This window comes from Ranitomeya variabilis, chromosome 8 (genome assembly GCF_051348905.1).
Source record: "Ranitomeya variabilis isolate aRanVar5 chromosome 8, aRanVar5.hap1, whole genome shotgun sequence".
NCBI lineage: Eukaryota > Metazoa > Chordata > Amphibia > Anura > Dendrobatidae > Ranitomeya > Ranitomeya variabilis.
Genome location: NC_135239.1, coordinates 55,826,941 through 55,847,279, shown reverse-complemented (window position 1 = coordinate 55,847,279; position 20,339 = coordinate 55,826,941). Strand labels below are relative to the sequence as shown.

At 42.1% G+C, this 20,339-nt stretch overlaps 1 protein-coding gene across 2 annotated transcripts in view; it reads left to right on the top strand.

The window, feature by feature from the left end:
• BTBD8 (BTB domain containing 8) overlaps positions 1–20,339 on the top strand; it is a 106,228-nt gene that overhangs the window by 76,014 nt on the left and 9,875 nt on the right. For both annotated transcript variants that reach the window (XM_077278582.1, XM_077278583.1), the window contains exons 16-18: positions 15,199–15,286; positions 15,649–15,776; positions 16,942–19,023. In XM_077278582.1, the coding sequence (XP_077134697.1) occupies positions 15,199–15,286; positions 15,649–15,776; positions 16,942–19,023 (2,298 nt within the window). The remainder of the gene's footprint in view (positions 1–15,198; positions 15,287–15,648; positions 15,777–16,941; positions 19,024–20,339) is intronic.

The window sequence follows — 20,339 nt, the reverse complement described above, 5'->3', positions numbered from 1 at the left end:
GGCCGATACCGGCAAAGTATCGGATCCAATCCGATACCGATACCCGATACCAATACAAGTCAATGGGACTCAAGTATCGGACGGTATTCGTGATGGTTCCCAGGGTCTGAAGGAGAGGAAACTCTCCTTCAGGCCCTGGGATCCATATAAATGTGTAAAAGAAAGAATTAAAATAAAAAATATTGCTATACTCACCTCTCCGAGGGAACCGGCACCTTACCGAGGGAACCGGCAGCGTTCTTTGTTTAAAATTCGCGCGTTTACTTGGTTACGTGAAGTCCCGGCTTGTGATTGGTCGCGGCGGCCATGTTGCCGGGACGCGGACCAATCACAGCAAGCCGTGACGTAATTTCAGGTCCTGCAGGATTTTAAAATTACGTCCCGGCGTTGTGATTGGTTGCACCGCAGTCACATGGGAGACGCAACCAATCACAAGCCGTGACGTCACGGGAGGCTGGACGCGCGCATTTTAAAATGTGCGCGTGTCCAGCCTCCCGTGACGTCACGGCTTGTGATTGGTCGCGGCGGCCATGTTGCCGGGACGCGGACCAATCACAGCAAGCCGTGACGTAATTTCAGGTCCTGAAGGATTTTAAAATTACGTTCCGGCGTTGTGATTGGTCCGCGTCCCGGCAACATGGCCGCCGCGACCAATCACAAGCCGGGACGTCACGGGAGGCTGGACACGCGCGCATTTTAAAATGTGCGCGTGTCCAGCCTCCCGTGACGTCCCGGCTTGTGATTGGTTACGTCGCCCATGTGACCACGACGCGCCCAATCACAACGCCGGAACGTAATTTTAAAATCCTGCAAGGACCTGAAATTACGTCACGGCTTGCTGTGATTGGTCCGCGTCCCGGCAACATGGCCGCCGCGACCAATCACAAGCCGGGACTTCACGTAACCAAGTAAACGCGCGAATTTTAAACAAACAACGCTGCCGGTTCCCTCGCTGAGGTCCGGGCTGCGTCGGAGAGGTGAGTATAGCAATATTTTTTTATTTTAATTCTCTCTTTTACACATTATTACATTAATGTTGTTTCGATACCCGATACCACAAAAGTATCGGATCTCGGTATCGGAATTCCGATACAGCAAGTATCGGCCGATACCCGATACTTGCAGTATCGGAATGCTCAACACTAGTAATCATGATAAATTTTGGTTTCCTCATCTCTTCATGATCTGGGGTGGGACTGTGGGTAGGGTTTTGGGCTCAGAGGGCTTAGCCATGGCCCCTCGGTTGTATTCATTAGCTCCATCGTTTAAATTTTGGTCTGACGCCGTTTTAGCTGTGGGCGGCGCTCTCGCAGATTCAACTGCTGGTGGTCTTCATGAAAATGGCGGTGGCACATGTGCAGATTGACCGCTTGTTGCCTTGTGGCACAAGCGCAGAATGAGATCTCTGCTCAATGACGAGCAGAGATCTCATTCTGCATATGTGACCCCTTCCACCGCCATTTTCCTGAAGACTGCTGGAGGTCAATCTGCGCATGCACCACCGCCATTTTCATGAAGGCACCACCACCAGCTGAATCTGTGAGCACGCTGACCACATCTAGGACGGCCCCAACCCCAAATTTAAATGACGAAGATGTATAGAACCGAGGTGAAGAATCTACCCATAGTCCTGCCCCGAAGAGATGAGGAAACCCAAAATGTATCATGATTTAACGAAAACCAGGCGCTAGATTTTTACACTAAGGTATGTATTAAATCAGTGTGACAGCGCCATTCTGCCAATACCTTTTAGTTTAACACGGATATTCCTGCTGACAGGTTCTCTTTAAGGCCCATTTACAAAGTTATTTTTCAAAACCCAAACAGATGATTAATAGTTTAAGAATAGTTGCAAATATCTTTACATTCTTTCATCCGAACTGTAATTCTACACAACATAATTTTTGCAGGATTATAGCTGCATATTTTATTTAATGGTTAACAAACTTTTTTTTATGACCATTTTATGTAACAAGTTTTTTTGTGTGAACTTAAACTAGTTGATCATTATGATTGCTCAGAAGCAAACAAATCCTGCTCATAGGCATTATGTAAATTTTGGTCGATCTCGCAGCCTAGAGTGTCCTATTGTCTTGATAATTGTCTTGACTCATCCTTTGTAACCATCTTGAGAGATTCAAGATTCTCTAGTGTTTCAATGATGGAGATAAATGGTGCCTTGTTAGAATTGTCTCACAGTTGGATGCTAAATTGTTGGATTGATTCCCTAATAATTTTCAGACACGCATGAAGAATAGGTTCTCCTCTGAATACCACTTTATATCTAGAATTGATCGACATAAAAGTTTTGTATGTTTGAAAATACATTACTTATCTTGTACAGATCCTGAGGCACAGCCTGTATCAGTCAGTCTACATTCACAACTTTTCAGACATTAGCTCTCTATTTTTTTTATTTATTTATTTTTTTAGCCAAACCAATATGTGTGCCAGGTTGTCTCAGCGCTGAGAAATGGTTATTTAACTGTATTATTATAATAATGTTACATCGCTTATAAAGGTGCTTCGCACAGAATTAGAATGTCATCAAAAAGTTAAAAAAAAAGAAAAAAGAAAAAAGTGAAACTTGTATATTATATAGTCATTACAAACCGAGTGATCAATTTCAAGTGTTTATTTCTGTTAATGTTGATGATTATGGCTTACAGCCAATGAAAACCCAAAAGTCAATCTCAGTAAATTAGAATACTTTATAACACCAGCTTGAAAAATGATTTTAAAATCTGAAATGTTGGCCTGCTGTAATGTATGTTCAGTAAATGCTCTCAATACTTGATCAGGACTCCTTATGCATCAATGTAGCGTGGCATGGAGGGGGATCAGCCTGTGGCATTGCTGAGGTGTTATGGAAGCCCAGGTTGCTTTGATAGCAGCCTTCAGCTCATCTGCATTGTTGAGTCTGGTGTGTCTGCTCTGACTTTGGTCTTGATAAAACACAGTGGACCTACACCAGCCGATGACATGGCTCCCGAAACCATCACTGATTGTGGAAACTTCACACTAGACCTCCAGCAGCTTGGATTGTGGCCTCTCCACTCTTCCTTCAGACTCTGGGACCTTGATTTCCAAATGAAATGCAAAATTTACTTTCATCTGAAAACAACACCTTTGACCACTGAGCAACAGTTCAGTTCTTTTTCTCCTTGGCCCAGGTAAGACGCTTCTGGCGTTGTCTATTGGTCATGAGTGGCATAACACAAGGAATGCGACACTTGTAGCTCATGTCCTGGATACATCTGTGTGTGGTGGCTCTTGAAGCAATGACTCCAGCAGCAGTCCACTCCTGGTGAATCTCCCCCAAATTTTTGAATGGCCTTTTCTTAACAATCCTTTCAAGGCTGCGGTTATCCCGGTTGTCTGTGCACCTTTCTCTACCACACTTTTTCCTTCCACTCAACTTTACATTAATATGCTTGGATACAGCACTCTGTGAACAGCCAGCTGTGAAGAAACCAGATTGTATCTTAATTTCCCAGACAACCATGTTTTTGCAAACCAAAAGAACTGGCTTTATATTGGCTTGTGAATTTAAGTGTTTATGTCTGGTGGGTCACAAGAAGACTGACTTGCCAACTGATACACTATCTAACACTAGATGGTGGCCCGATTCTAATGCATCGGGTATTCTAGAATATGTATGTATATAGCAGCCACATAGTATATAGCACAGGCCACGTAGTATATAGGAGTACTATGTGGCCTGTGGTATATACCATGTGGCTGCTATACATTACACCAGGTATATATTATATATACACACTATGTATACATATATACACCCCTCCCCTATACAGTACAGATAATGGCCGGTATACACTGCCTCCTCCCTGCAGTGTCCGCACATTATTTACACCGCCGTGCACGCGCTGCGCCATCTCTCCATGTAATCTCACCCACACATAGGCCCACCCCCCGGGCCTCCTCTGCCAGAAAATGGCGCCGGTTCGGGGCTGCTCTCCAGGCCCCCGTATTTCTCTCCGTACTCGGTGCCTATTAAGTGTCCGGCGCACATGTAAGCAGCAGGGGGGAGCTCCTTGGTGAGGAGAAGCCGTCATCCTCACGCCAAGGGTGCACCACCGGTGGCCGCTTTCCAACCCATCCGACACAGGGCCCGCCAAGGAGAACCGGCGTCACGAAAGTTGCGCAGCAGCGCTGGCCGGATACATAGCTGCAAACGTAAGTGCTCTATTCACGACGACGATCAGCGCAAATGGCGTAAATACTACGGCTACGTGACGGATCAAAGGACTGGGCCGTCGCTGATTGGTCGTGGCTGTTTTGCGGCGACCAATCAGCGACTTGGATTCCATGACAGACAGAGGCCGCGACCAATGAATATCCGGGACAGACAGACGGAAGTACCCCTTAGACAATTATATAGTAGGATACTGTGTAAGTCTGTAATAGTGACTGTACATAGGGTGTGTTAAGCTTTGTTTATTGATGTGTGCTGATATGCTAAGGCTATGTGCACAAGTCAGGATTTCTGGCAGAAATTTTCCTGACAAAAACCGGACATTTCTGCCAGAAATCCGCATGCGATTTTACCGCGTTTTTGATGCGTTTTTTCTGCGTTTTTTCCCAATGCATAGAATAGCGAGAAAAACGCGAAAAAACCGCAAAATTAATTAACATGCTGCTTTTTTTCCCGCGATGCGTTTTTTTCGCTGAAAAAAACACATCATGTGCACAAAAATTGCAGAATGCATTCTAAATGATAGGATGCATAATGCATGAGTTTTTACAACGTTTTTATCGCAAAAAAAGCGCGAAAAAACCTGAACGTGTGCACATACCCTAATAGTGCTACTTGATCCCATCACTATTGTTTACCTTATCTTGATGTTGGACTGAAGGACCCTGGGTAATTCTAAAAATAGCTTACATGTCTTGGGTATAAAAAGACTCAGAGATCACATCCTGAGAGTCTGAAGTAACACAGAGCTACCAGCCAGACATTCTGCAAACCACCCAACAGACAAGAGACTGCAGCCAATTCATCATGGCACCATCACGAGGGACACTGATCTATGATTCTATAGGAAACAACCTAGGGGTTTTAGGCTCCAGTTGGAAGGACACAGATCTGATCCGGTGACCATCTCTGAACCATGGATGTTTGGAGAAAGCCAGGGTTGGGACCCGCTGGACGCCTGGTTCCATGGAGATGTTCAGATAAGCCAGGTGGTGATGATCAAGTCAACTGGCTTTGGACCTTGTATGGACTCTATGGACAGTTCTTGGTCATCTCCCTACCCTTGTCATTATCTCTTCTTTGTGTGTGTATCACAGGTGGAATAGCGACCCTGGGAGCTCTGATATAACATATACCATTATCTCGGCGAGTCAGCGGAAGGGTGAGGCCCTGTAATGTGCATTATATTGGGGTAATTGCTTAGATTGTTCCATTTGCTATTGTGTGTTGTGGTTCAATAAAGTATTGCCACACTGTTTTACCTTAACCCTGTGTTGTCTGTGTAGTGTATTGCCCATCGGGAGATAGAGCGGACGTTCAGTGGTATGAGCCCTGGTCCATGCAGTCTTGCTAAAGGGCAAGCGGACGAGAGCACCCACTGACCCCGTTCCTCCACACCAGCTTCTTTAGCAATGACCTTTTGTGGCTTCCCCTCCTTGTGGAGTGTGACAATGACTGCCTTCTGGACATCTGTCAAGTCAGCAGTCTTCCCCATGATTGTGGAGCTAATGAAACAGACTAAGGGACCTTTTTAAATGCTTAGGAAACCTTTGCAGGTGTTTAATTATTCTAATTTACTGAGAAGACTTTGGGGTTTTCATTGGCTGTAAGCCATAATAATCAACATTAACAGAAATAAACACTTGAAATAGATCACTCTATTTGTAATGGCTCTATATATGTGTTTCACTTTTTGTATCGAAGAACTGAAATTTACTTTTTTATTACTGGCTTTTTTTACTTTAATAAAAAAAAAATATCTTCAGTAGTTAGTGGCTATAGAACAACCTGTGTAGTATTAGAATATTTTAATATGTCCAAGTACATTCAATAGAAAAGTTGACCTGTCTTCTGAAATTACTACATGCATGATTAAACCAATTGACATGGACATAATTAAAGGCACCCTTCACTTATACTTGGTAGATTTATTTATTTTTTTTACTCGCTTATATGGTGCCATTAACTTTCCTGCGCTTTGTATACATGATCATCACTGTCCCCATTGGGGCTCACAATCTAGATTCCCTATGAGTATGCCTTTGGAGTGTGAGAGGAAACCTGAAGAACCTTGAGGAAACCCACACAAATACGGGGTGTTTGGAAACCTTTGACAACCATTGCAGCCTACAGACCTTTTTGTAGCCATCTTTGAGCCTCGTGCACCTGTCTGATTGGAGTTTCATCCACTCATTCAGTGCAGTTCTCTGAAGCTATTGAATATTTGCAATATTCCTTTTCCCACAAACAGATCTCTGCTTTCTCCAAAGATTTTTCCATTTGAATTGACATAAGGCCTCCTTTTTTTTTCTTTTTCTTTTTTTCCTTCTTAATCACTCTTATGATGTTTTGGACATGCGCTTTGGGTCATTATTCTGCTGTGGGACCGATTTTTGTTCCATTTATACTTGGTATTCTCTTATTTGGGAGCACACGCTTTGAAATGCTCTGATAATCTTCTGATTTCATTGTTCGGATAACATGTTAAATGCCACAAGCCTCAGAGACAGCACAACAGCCCTACAACGTTATGGATCCCCTACCATGTTTCACTATAACTACAGATTGCTCTTCTCTATAGCCTTCATTTAATTATCTACAAGCATAACAATGGTATGTATGTTTTCATCTGTCCATGGAAACTTCTCGGAGAATGTTCTAAGCTTTGACATTGATTCTGTTTTTGTAATGTTTCTCTTTAGTAGGGTACTCTTTTGTAGGGATTCCCATTGGCCTTCACCCGTAAAGCCATGGCATTACAAGATCTATTCCTTAAATAATAAATAAAAACACAACACAGAATTTATTGAGTGGAAGAAAAATGGCCGTGATGTTTATTTAGGGTTAAACCAGTTACAAACAAAATAAATAATGTAATCACAACTTCCATATTTCCATAAAAATACCAAATCCAATCCGCCCATACCAATGGGCGATTTTCCCACAAACAAGAACATCACGACGGGGACTTAACAAAGAAAAGGGGAGGGAGGGTGGGCTCTTCTTTTCTTCACTGCTCCAGCGGAATGATGTTCCCTGGTAAAAGCTGGCAAATATATAGCAGAATAAATCTGCCCAACAACCATAACCACCAATAAAAATCCTTTGAAATGGGCGCCAAAAACACCAGTTAAAACCAGAGCTTCTAAAAATAGCTCACCATGGACATTTAAACTGACCTGAGATTGAACCCTAAATTAAAGACCAATGTGCATATCTGATAACAACAATATTCCTAAGATCTGTAATGCCATGAGACCCCCCCTTTATTTCATTTTTTGGCGGGGGGGGGCTAGCATGGCATTACAAGATCTATTCCTTAAATAATAAATAAAAACACAACACAGAATTTATTGAGTGGAAGAAAAATGGCCGTGATGTTTATTTAGGGTTAAACCAGTTACAAACAAAATAAATAATGTAATCACAACTTCCATATTTCCATAAAAATACCAAATCCAATCCGCCCATACCAATGGGCGATTTTCCCAAGAGCCAAGCCTCAAAGAGGCGAGGCCCCCCCCATAACCACACAGCCACTTTTCAACCATTGATTGTAAATTTAAGTTAAAAATATCCAATCCAATAACTGATAAATGGACCAAATCATTCCGAAAAAGTCCTGGTAAAAACCCTTCTAAATCCTCATGACGAAAAGAAAAACCGCCAATTAATGGTAAAAATTTACTCATACTCCTATTAATTCTTTTACGAATCTTATCCAAAAATAAAAACTTAGAATCAGACCATAAAATTCTGGGGACAATTTCAGAAAAAACAAGACCAACAGACGGAAAAGACTGTCTAATGCTGCAAATATCAGACCTCATAAAAGCTAATAAATCTAAAGTTCTCATTTTGCCCAGATCGTTACCGGACAGATGAAAAATCACTAAATCTGGAAAAGGAAACATGTTAATACATTTTCTAAACTCAAAACAAAAATTTGACCATTTCATGCCCCGAACACTGTGCCAGAAGATCTGAACTTGAGAAGAATTAAATGATAAATTCTCAGTATAAACTCTCTGCCTGGCCCTCTTCTCTGCCCAAAAAATATACGAGTGTCCAATAATCCACACTATGAATGGACCTGAAAAATAAATAGATAATTAGTAATCGTAAAGTTCGTGGCGAACATACAATTTGAATCTATTAGATTCCCATCTACCCAATTTCTGTATTGAAGCATCCTCTAAGCCTGATCTGGCTGCTTCGGTAGCAGCTCCTATACGGAAAGAATGGGAAGTGATCCTAAGGTGTTGGTAATTCAAAGAACATAAGCATTTTTTTAGAACTGCATTGAATTGAAATATAGTTACAGGTAAACCATCCAAATGAATAAATAACGGGCCTGAAATATCTGGCCTAATAGTAAGCCAACGCCTTAAACTAGATACTGGGCAGATTAACGGCTCAGGGAAAGAGTTAATAATTAACCTAGAACCTCTGCCCATCTGGTCTGTTTTTGATTGTCTAATAAATAAAACTACTTGAGAATTATCAACTCTGACATCAGACCTGAACAGACCAGAAGGTTCCGATTTTTTAGTTGAGACTACCTCGCCAACCCGCAAGGCACCGAAAAATGTGAGTGTGAATATTGAATAAAATAAAAGGCTCTCCTCTCTAGAACTACAAACATCAGGGAGCGCTAAGCATAATTCCTTCAAAAGCTGGAAAGAGATCGGGCGTCTTGAATCTGGTTTAAAGTTAGATCTCTTCAAGCCCTTCAAAAATTGTTTTAAGGGAAAAAAACTAGTTAGCGGGGGGTTACCCCTTAATTTTAGAAAAAACGATACCCCTGCAATGGATTTAGCTATAGCTGAGTGGGAGAGGCCTGATTCAGACAGAGATACTGCAAACTGCAGGCCGGATAAGGCATTGGATACATTACAATTTAAGTTATGAAGGGCGCAAAAATTCACCCATCTAAGCCACGCGGCCGAATAATCGGCCCATGATCTAGCAGAGAGGGAATTCCTAATACACTGAAGAATCAAATCGAAATCAGCTCCCAAATTGACTGCGGGCAAGGAGTTGGCTCCAAATCTGCGTTGGGTACCTGTAAGCAAAAAATTGACCGCTCATGTTTGCACAGTGAACCCGCCACTGAAGCCCATGCACTCACACCTTGTTTCGCTTTGATCCAAATATTAAATTTTAGGCATGTTAAAACCAACTGTCTTATAATCAAAGAAGCACATTTATTTTTAGAGGACAGGGTGTTTATGGAGAGAAGTACTCCTTGATTCAATGAAAAGATGCTAATCCTGGAGTTTTGAATCAAAGAGCCCCATAAATAGAGCCCCAAAAAAATTGCAAAGAGTTCCAGCACCATCTCATTATTTGTGATATGAGAATCCAACCAATGAGATGGCCACTGAACATAACACCAATGATGTGACAAAAGAACACCACAGCCGGAAGTGGAATTCACTGAAACAGAGAAGGGGATTGAGTCAGCAGAAATAAAAGCAGTTTGCCAGCAAGACTTTCCGTTAAAATCTGAAAGAAATTCTAACCAAATTTTTACATCCTCCTTCATCTCAGAAGAAATTCTGATATGAGAAGTAGGAGACGTTAATCCTTTGGTAGCATCATAAAGCCGTCTAGAAAAGACTCGACCGATTGGAATAATACGCAAAGCAACATTTAGTAGGCCGAGTAAAGATTGAAGATCCTTTAAGATCACCTTCTTTTTGGTAAGACAATTATTTAGTGCAGTGGATAATTTTACAATTTTGTCCGGCGGGAGTCTGGATTCCATTTTAACCGAGTCTAACGTAACGCCTAAAAACTCGATACAATTACAAGGAAAAACGGTTTTCTCATGGGCAATGGGAACGCCAAAATACTCGCACATTTTAATAAAACTATTAAGTGTATCTAAACAAATTGAGGATTCAGGGGGGCCTACAAACAAAAAATCGTCTAGATAATGCAAAATATTGACGTTGGGGGAATTAGATTCCAGTATCCAATGCAAAAATGATGAGAAGCTCTCGAAGTAAAAACAAGACAGGGAAAAACCCATAGGGAGGCATTTGTCAAAGAAAAACTGGTTTTCAAAATAAAAGCCTAATGAATTAAAACCGTTAGGATCTATAGGTAATAACCGAAACGCCGACTTAATGTCCGATTTGGACATAAGAGCGTTCTTACCCATAGTCCTAAGCATGTCTATGGCCAAATCAAATGATGAGTAGCTAACAGAACAGACGTCTTTATCTACCTCATCATTTAAAGATGAACCAGTGGGGTACGATAGGTGGTGAATCAGGCGGAAAGATCCCGTATCTTTTTTGGGTACTAAACCTAACGGAGAAATACGAAAATTTGGGAAAGGAGGGGAGGTAAAAGGACCTGCGACCCTACCAAGTTCCAGCTCGCTAAAAATTTTTTCTCTAGCTATTTCGGGATTAAACGCCAGAGAGGGAAGATTCCTTAACAACTTACAACCGATCCCTTTAAAAGAAGGCACAAAAAAACCTTTAGAAAACCCGTTAAAAATTAATTTACTGCTCAGAAGATCTGGGTACTTGTTTAGCCAGTACACCAGTCTTTCCAGCTTCACTGGGGTCGAGGCTTTTTGCATTGCTGTCCCTGGAAAGTGTTTGCTGAGCGGACTGCTTTTTAAAGCATCGTGACATAGAGTGCGCATTTCCGCAAAATGAACACTCATGTCGAAATCTGCAGTTAGTATTCCACTTACAGACAGAGTCATTAAAAGCAAAACAGACGCCCTTCTTAGGGAGGGCTGATGACACCTGTTTAGTTGAAGACTGTCTCTGAGGCAGCATCAGATTAATCCAAAGCCCCACATCCTTCGTACCCCAGGAGAGGTCAGGATGAACAGCTAACTTTTGCCTAAAAGATTCATCATAATTAATCCAGGCAAAACCGCCAAAGTTGCGGTATGCCTCCAAAATTATGTCAATGTGTTGAAACAATTTACTACATAAATTGGGTGATTTCTCGCCCAGGACCGCCGAGTAAATTGAAAAGGCCTGTATCCAATTGTTGAAAGATCTGATGTGACCACGTTTAACGTCATCCGAATCAGATTTTTCATCGCGCCTCTCCAACCTACCCGGCTGATCCCTGCGAGGAAGCAGAGAAAATAAATCAATGTATTGGTTACTCCAAATCAGCTCCTTTGTTGCTGAGCTGAGATGAAAACCAAGGGGAGAAAGCTCACAAGTCAGAGCTTCTTTAAAGTGATTTTGAGGAATTAGCGTAGAGGATGTGGAAATTCCAGGACTGTTGTCAAAACTGACAACTGTGGGAGAAGGAGATTTAAAAACCTCCCCCAGTGTCTCTGAAACCACATCCTTGATCATGTTTTTAAATTCAGAGTGCGAGACAGACAGGGGCACATGAATGTTCTCACCCCTACTGATGGCGTCGCTGCTGCGTCCAGAAGAGTTGCCAGCACTCCAGCCCTCCATGTTGGGCGAGCGCCGGTGCGAGCCAGCTGATCCTGACCCGATGGAGTCCTCACGCTGCGGGAGCACGCGATCCGGTGCGGGAGCTGGGATGCTGGAGGAGGCCACAGCCATCGCCGACAGGGCGCCTGACAGAGGGGTTCCCGCAGCGCTTGTACGGCTGCATCTTACCCCTGATCTGCCAACGCTCACTGATGACGCGGCTGGCGACGGCTGAGGACGCTGTGTGAGCTCTCGCGCTGGGCTGCGAGATCTCCTGGATGCAGCACCGCGAGGCTTCCTGGATGGCGCTTGAGAGCGGCGTCTGGTCCTCTGCGACGGGCCCGGTCCATCCTGAGGTAACGGCAGGGCCGGAGAGCCTGGAGCTCTGATGACCAATGGTGGCTCTGCAGCGTCTTGACACGGGGACTCAGCCTGGGATGCCGGTAAGGGAGGGGGGGAGACGGCTTCGGATGCTACCGCATAAGGTTCTATAGCGAGGCAGCTCCTTAGCCAGTCAACCCCGCCCTCAGCGCCGGCTCTGGAGATCAGCTGCTGCAGCAATTCTTCCATCCTGGAAAGGGGTCTCTTCTTTTCTTCACTTCTCCAGCGGAATGATGTTCCCTGGTAAAAGCTGGCAAATATATAGCAGAATAAATCTGCCCAACAACCATAACCACCAATAAAAATCCTTTGAAATGGGCGCCAAAACACCAGTTAAAACCAGAGCTTCTAAAAATAGCTCACCATGGACATTTAAACTGACCTGAGATTGAACCCTAAATTAAAGACCAATGTGCATATCTGATAACAACAATATTCCTAAGATCTGTAATGCCATGAGACCCCCCCTTTATTTCATTTTTTGGCGGGGGGGGGCTAGCATTTTGTTCAGCCTGTGGTGTATGGTAGAGGACAGGGCCGCACTGGCGTGACATCACGTGTGCGTCACATCACAATAATGATGTCGCGGAAACCCAGCTAATTAGCTAAAATGTGCATGTTTCTCTGCCTTGTGTCTGCCTGTCTCCGTAGTGAGTGCTCTTCACTCTTCGTGCCCCTTCCTCTCTCCACAGAGGATAATAGGAGATGTATCCTGACACTTCACTGTGCTGGCAGTTCAAATGTGATTTTTTTTGTTTTGTTTTTTGTAAAAAGTGGCTGGTGAGCTAATGAGGGAAGAAGTGGCTCATAAGTGGAGAAAGTACCAGATTTCTCTGATTAACATATTGTTATATTATAACGTTTCTCATTGGCCTATACTGTTGATTTATGTAAAGTTTGTTGAGGCAGCAGGACCCTTGTAAGGTCCAATCTGATTTTGTAATTAGGGGGGGGGGTGTATCCAAACCATGAGAAACGGCAAGCAAACTTTGCATTTGGCACTTTGCATTCAGACAAAAAATGTTCCTGGCTTTCACATATCTTGATTTGTCAAGCAGAATGGCACGAGATGACATGCATGCTTTACTAGGTTAAGCATGCAGGATTATCTCAGTGGACAGAGGGCGACAGATTTTTTTCCATTGGACAGGGAATTTTACATGAACCCATCGAATTCTGCTGAGCAGAGTCCATCTAGTTCAGCTTCGTACGAGTCTGTATAACTGTAAATCACAGCAGTACGGAACATATGGAGAAGCCCCCACTCCAGAGGACGCTTCAGCTTCCGCATTATTGTGCCAGCAACTAGCAATATCTTGCCGATTACCGGGGAAGCTGGACCCATGGACATTTGTTAAAAACCAAGAACTCATTTTAAAGAGACACGATCATCAAATTGCCTGTTTAAATTAGGATTTTCTGTTGCATGTACTTTAAAAAAAAAAAAAATTGCAATGTTTTTTCATAGCACAATGTTTTATTAAAGCACCACTCCAGGGCTTTTGTTTTTTTTCTTACCCTGAAGTGGTGCTTCTAATATAAGGTCCCTGACCCTACTTTTATTCTCTCCTACTGCCGTCTTCAACGTTATCACCACTGCTCCCCTTGGTCTCCAGCAACTTGTGACCTGTCAGATCACTCCAGTGTTTGCTGGAGCTAGCCTGGTGTCACAGCTCAATACAAGCCTTGTTTTGGCTTTCGTAGCCTTGCATTGACAGCTTGTGATGTAACTTGTGCCTTCCAGCCAATCAAAAGTTAGTCACAAGATGGCGTTGTAGGAGCGGAGCATCACTGGAAAAAGCTGGAGACGCCGGAGGGTGAGTATGAGACCGGGTTCAGGGACTGTACATTAGAAGCACCACTCCAGCACTAGAACCGCTGCAGTGGTGCTTTACAAAAATAAATACATAAATTAGGATCCTTGCAATTTTCACAGTGGCCACTAAGTCTTATTTATACTCAAAATTCTTGTCTTTTCTGTAACCTTTTTCAACAGTCAGGATTACAATGACCACAGCTGACAACACAGTATCCACCAGTCACAATAGGCGAGATCTCAGCTTTCCCTGCTTCCCCTCTTCACAATGACTTTTGCACATGCTCATTAGATGCTTCAGTACAAAAGATAGGGTCATTGTGGCTAATGTACATGTGCGGATTCCTGAAACAAGAAATTAGAGTCTAAACAAAAACCCCAGTAACCAGTGTGAAAACTGCAAGATTTCTAGTTTTATTTTTCGTGCAGATTGTGCTATGTAAAAATATACAATTAACAAAATCCTGATATACCGTAAATAATTTTCTGATGGCATATTCACTTTAACTAGGGATTGTCTTGTGGAGACCTTCCCTTGAAAAGCATTGATTGCCTGCTTCTGCCTGCCCCATAAGCTCGGTCTGCTCGCATACATGGATACACAAACCATATAAAATACTTCTTGTGTGGTCTGATTATGGAATGTGATGTATATTAGGACTGGTTATTACAATTTCTTGTACTGGCCATTATTACAGTGGTGACATTGAGCACATATTTCCAGTTCTAATCCCTGTGGCTTTAGCCCAGACTGCTCCAGTGCTCTCCATCGGGGTAGGACGGGACGACGCTTCATTCATCCGTCATCTGATCTCTGAGGCCTCTGATTGGCTGCAGCCACTAGGTGATCTTCTAGGATATGCTGCTTTTTATGGAGATGTAAAGAAAGGGTGATGTTCGCAGTTAATTTATAGATCAATAATAGCTTTGTGGCTGACATTTTAAAGGGACCTGTCGCCATGAAAATACAGTTACAGAACAAGTGAAGCTTACCAGGTTTTTGCATGAGTTTGTGTTAAGATTTGGCGTAGCTTGTACCTTATTTCCTAATTTCCCTCCCCTGCTTGAGCATGCATACAGATATAACTGTGAGTCACTGACTAGGACCGCCCACTGGACTCCTAAGAAATATCAAGAGTTTCAAACACTAAGGTCCAAGTTATCCTGAATTTTTTTTTTTGCAAAATTGGGTAGTGCGTTTCTGACCTCTTCCTGCTTGATCACATTTTGTTTGTATTGTCAATTTGACATGATTTCTTTCTAGCATTCTTTATACTTTTGTTTCCAAGCAAAAATGCCAACTAAGCGACAATTTGAACTTTCTAATCTCGTCAGTATCATTTGTCTCTAAATAGGCACAAAATCAAAGCCAACTGTTAGGATTTCCAATGGGACCACAGCCAAGCGCAAGACTATTGAAGCGGAAAGTCGGGAATCGAGCAGGTCTGTTGAGATAACTTTTCAGGTTTTTTTTTTATAAGTTTGAGACCATGACTTTCTGTCTGATGTCTACTATTCTAAGAAAAGAGCAGATATACTGTCCACCTGAGAAATAGTAATGCCATGCATTCAGCTTCACCGTTAGGACCTTGCACCTCCCTCCTGACCTTGAGGACCAATACTAAAACATTGACTTTTGAGCAAGGCCAAACCTTATTCACTAATGTTAACTTGAAAATGAGTACAGCTTCTTTTTATAAAATATGAAGGCAATAGTACTAGTGTTATTAAAATATTTTAATGTGACAAATACGCTGAAAATTCTACATTTTTGTGTTTAGTTTTCTTTCTTCTCACTTTCGTAGTTCTTCGACAAAAAAGTCTGCTGATGGAGGCAATGATTCAGGACTTCAGAAAAAGAAGGGAAACAAACTTGCCGTTTGCACTGCTCAACGACCCAAAAGTGCCCCAGCTGCTCTGTCAAAAAAGCAAGGTATCTTTTAGATAACTCCAATAACTTTCGGGTCTGTCTGCTTATTACAGTGCCAGTGTTGAGGATGAGATTTTCATCAATGAATTTGACATCCGCAGCCTGCTACTATTTGGTGATGCTGAATTCACTATTTGCATAGCAATAGTCATATAGGGTTATTTTGAGAATCTGCTTTTTCTCCCTCCCTTTTGTGTTTATTTGTAGATGAGGTGACAAATGGCAATTCTAGTAACTTGACTTTTGTTCCACTACAGAGTTTATTGAATGGGGAATGGGTAAAATAATTTTTGATTTTCATAGATCTTACTTTATTTACTGACACATCAGTATCAAATATATCCTTTATTTATATTTTTGATATGTGAAATGGGAATGACCACATTTTTTTTTGTTTAAATGGTAGAATTAAAGCATATTGTATCACAGTATATGGTGAAAGTCCTGATCTATGAAGCCGAACCAACGTCTGAGCTTCATAGAAGTACCAAAATGGTGGTGACAGGGGAACTTCAGCAGCCCATCGGAACACCACAGTTAGTTTCCTCCTTTGACACAACGTCGACTTAAGGGTGTGCACACGTTGGGTGAAATTTCTGAACCATTTCTGCATCTATTGGCGGGAACAATGCAGCTGCAAAAATGTGCGTTTTTTTACTGATTCCAGTGAAGTCAATGACAGAAAGTGCAGGGCAAAAATGCACAGAATTGACATGCTGCAGATTATTTTCTGCACTGAATCTGTGTAACACAGCCAGAATCTGCTGTACATGGAGAGCGCTCACCACCTGAGCCTGTTCCATACACCTGGACGGCGCCTGACAATTTGATGTACATGTGTTATAGGAAGGGGTTAATATAGTTGTGGCTAGTGTCAAGTGCATATTTATTTCTCCAATAAATGATCCTATTATAAATTGTTATGCATTTACTCAGTCTGCCTTGATCTGAGAATGGGAGATATCGAGCCCGGTCTCTGCACCATTCTTGCACAAAAGACTATTGCAATAATTTATGTTCACTGTTTTTATCCTGCCGTTCACAATTTAAAACCGTGTTTTCCTAAATAAATACACCATTTTGGACCTCGTTCTGGTGTATCCATCCTTTTTAGTATAAAACATTTTCATTTTTTAGTATAAAACATTTTCATGTTTTATCTTTCCAGGAGATGCCTCTAATATGCCGAAATCTACTTCCACCAAGCAACCTGAAGCTAGGCAAGACGCAAAGTTGGTAACGCCGTCTCCCTCTGGAGACAAGCATGTGTCCTTGAATAAAAAGACTACAAAACCCACTTCTGTTTCTGCGAGCAAAACACAACCAAGTAATAAGCATGGAGGCATTAAAACTTTGGTTCAAAATCTCAAAGATGCCAAAGCCAAAGTACAGTGCACTTCTAAAGCTTCCATTCAGAATCATAAGCCTACTCAGAAGAATCCATCTGCTGCAATAAAAAACAACCACAGCCAGCCTGCACTGTGTATTGAAAGAGACCCTGCTAAACCGGATGCTCCCGAGGGCCTGGTGTCTGTACTAAATGAAGGCAAACAAGCTGGCAACTGTCAGATTGTAGAAGGAGGAGACCATTGTGAAGATGTGCCATTATCTGCACATGAGTGTTGTCAGGGTATTTCAATGGGCAATCAAGACTTTCTGATCCAGAAGCCTAATTTAGAGCACTGCCATTGCCAAGAAAATAATGATCCAGCATCTGTTCTTCCTCAAAGATCTAATTCTAAAAAAGGTTTGACTGAAGTAAGAAATGAAACAAAGGCGGTAAATGTTCACAAGACTGGGTCAGGTGATGCGCTTGTTTTGAATAAGTCCAGCGAGCAGAAGTTAGACTGTAAAAATATATGTGACTCCGAGAACTCGAAATGTGCTGACAGTTCGAGTGAAAGCGAGTTGTGTTCTGTAAAAGAAGTTGAAAAAGTTCCAAAACAAAAAGAGCGAGAAAATATGGCATTTCTGGAAACGTCTCCAACAAGTAGCACAAATATGCAAAGGCGTAATAATGATACAGATCTGTGTTTACAAGGTGTCTCCAGTAGTAGACAACCTACAGTGAATGGCACTGATTATTTTGTCAACTGTTCTACACAAGGTCAGGTCTCTGGGTATCACAGAGATTTGGTCATTGAAGAGGTAAATGATAGCCATGAGAACTCTGATATGCATTTCATAGGCCAGTGGAATAATCACTCAAGCATGCTACATGAACGTGAGAGTCCAGAATCAGAGAGTGGTAGTGCAAGTACATCCTCTGATGACATCAAACCAAGGTCTGAAGATTACGATGCTGGTGGCTCCCAAGATGATGATGGCTCTAACGAAAGAGGAATCTCAAAGTGTAGCACAATGCGCTGTCATGATTTCCTTGGGCGAAGCAGTAGTGATACTAGTACTCCGGAAGAACTGAAGGGTTATGATGGTAGTTTAAGAATTGATGTCAAAATGAAAAAAGACAGTGCAGAGTTATTCCGTGTCAACTCTACTAGTGATGATGAAGGACCTAGAAGAAGAACCGAACCATGGCTGCAAAGGGATGGTCCAAGACACGGTGCAAATCACGCCGCTGTTTGCAGCAGTGTACAGTTTTCCCAGGAGATAGAACACCTTTCCTCATCAGCTGATGAGACTGAAGATGAGCGATCGGAAGCAGAAAACGCAGTCCTGCAAGGTCCACCAGATGCTCCTGTGCAGCCTTTTCAGGGCATCATAAATTTAGCATTCGACGATATGGCTGAAGGTGACAGTGAAAATCAAAAGGGGCCTGCCAACAAACCTTTTGTGAGGTCTGTCCTTCTTTCTGTAGATGAGTGTGAAGAACTAGGATCAGATGATGGGGATGCTCACCATTCACATGCACGAAAAGCTGGATCAGTAACTCCTTCTGACGTATTTGAGAAAAACGGTTCTTCCAAGAATGAAGAGGGTAGAAAGACAGAGAAGGCAAATAAACATACCTCTTTGCCTAAAAATCATGAGGTTTTGGAAGAAAATGTAGTTGGTGGACAAGAAACTGAAGAATCCGCTGCATGTAAGGGCTTCTACAAATCAGCGGAAAGTGAACTTAAGTCACAGGCGCGGCCATGCCATTTAGATCTGTACACAGAAATGCCCACTGATGCACAAAGGTTTTGCTGTTCAATAGCTTCTAATGCTTGTAAGAATCAATTTCTTGACTACCAAGGCAGAGACAACCAAGCACCTTCCACTGAAAGCTCCAACACTGCTTTATCTGCAGGTAATGAACATTAACTGATAGAGCTGTAATTTACTTTTTTTTCCCAATGCAGTGTTCATTAACTATAAGGAAATTATATAATTATTACAGATCAGTATCCTTTTCAATATATTTAAGATTATAATACATTTACTTGACAGAATAGTTTCACCTTGTACAGGCACTTGTAAATGTTTTCAGATACTTCTTCATGAACCGAGGACTTCGTAATAGAATGCGGTGAAATCGCTGATTTTCAGTCAATGATTTCTGATTACAAGGTCTTGGTAGGTTGGTGTTTGACTGGCCCTTTACCTGAACCAAACCTGAGATTATATATAAATATCCCTATTTCTGTAAATAAATTAACTTATTTAATTTGTGTAATTATAGTTGACATTGATTTACTGGTCAGTGTTCTCTACATGTTAAGTGCCACTATCTTATTTATTTATTATCCGCCAAGTCCATATACAGTGGGGAAAATAAGTGTGATACACTGCCGATTTTGCACGTTTTCCCACCTACAAAGAATTGAAAGGTCTGTAATTTTTATAATAGGTACACTTAAACTGTGAGAGATAGAAAATAAAAATAAAAAAAAATCACATTGTATGAGTTTGACATAATTGATTTGCATTTTATTGCATGAAATCAATATTTGATACAATAGAAATACAGAATTTAATATTTGGTACAGAAACCTTTTGTTTGCAATTGGGTCACCCAACCAAGTCACAAACCATCTTCAATGTCCTTACTGAGGGGTGGAGGTCGTTGGCCAAAATCTCGTGATCCATGACCCCATCCTCCTCCTCTCTTCAATATGGTACAGTCATCCTGTCCCCTTTGCCGAAAAGCATGGTTGAGACGGTGTTCTTGGGGTTGTATTCATCCTTCTTCTTACTCCAAACACTGCAAGTGGAGTTGATGCCAAAAAGTTCTATTTTGGTCTCATCTGACCACATGACCTTCTTGCATGCCTCTCCAGATCATCCAGATGGTCATTGGTGATCTTCAACTTGGTCTAGACATGTTCCGGCGTGAGCAAAGGGACCTTGTGTGCCCTGCAGTATTTTAATTCATGACCGCATAGTGTGTCACTAACAGTAATGTTTGAGCCTGTAGTCCCAGCTCTCTTCAGATCATTGACCAGGACCTCCCATGTAGTTCTGGCTGGTTTCTGACTTTTTTCAGAATCTTCCTTACCCTACAAGGCGATCTTGCATGGAGCCCCAGACCGAGGAAGATTGAAAGTCATCTTGTGTTTCTTCCATTTTCTAATAATTGCGCCAACAGTTAGTGCCTTCTTACAAAGATGCTTGCGTATTTACTTG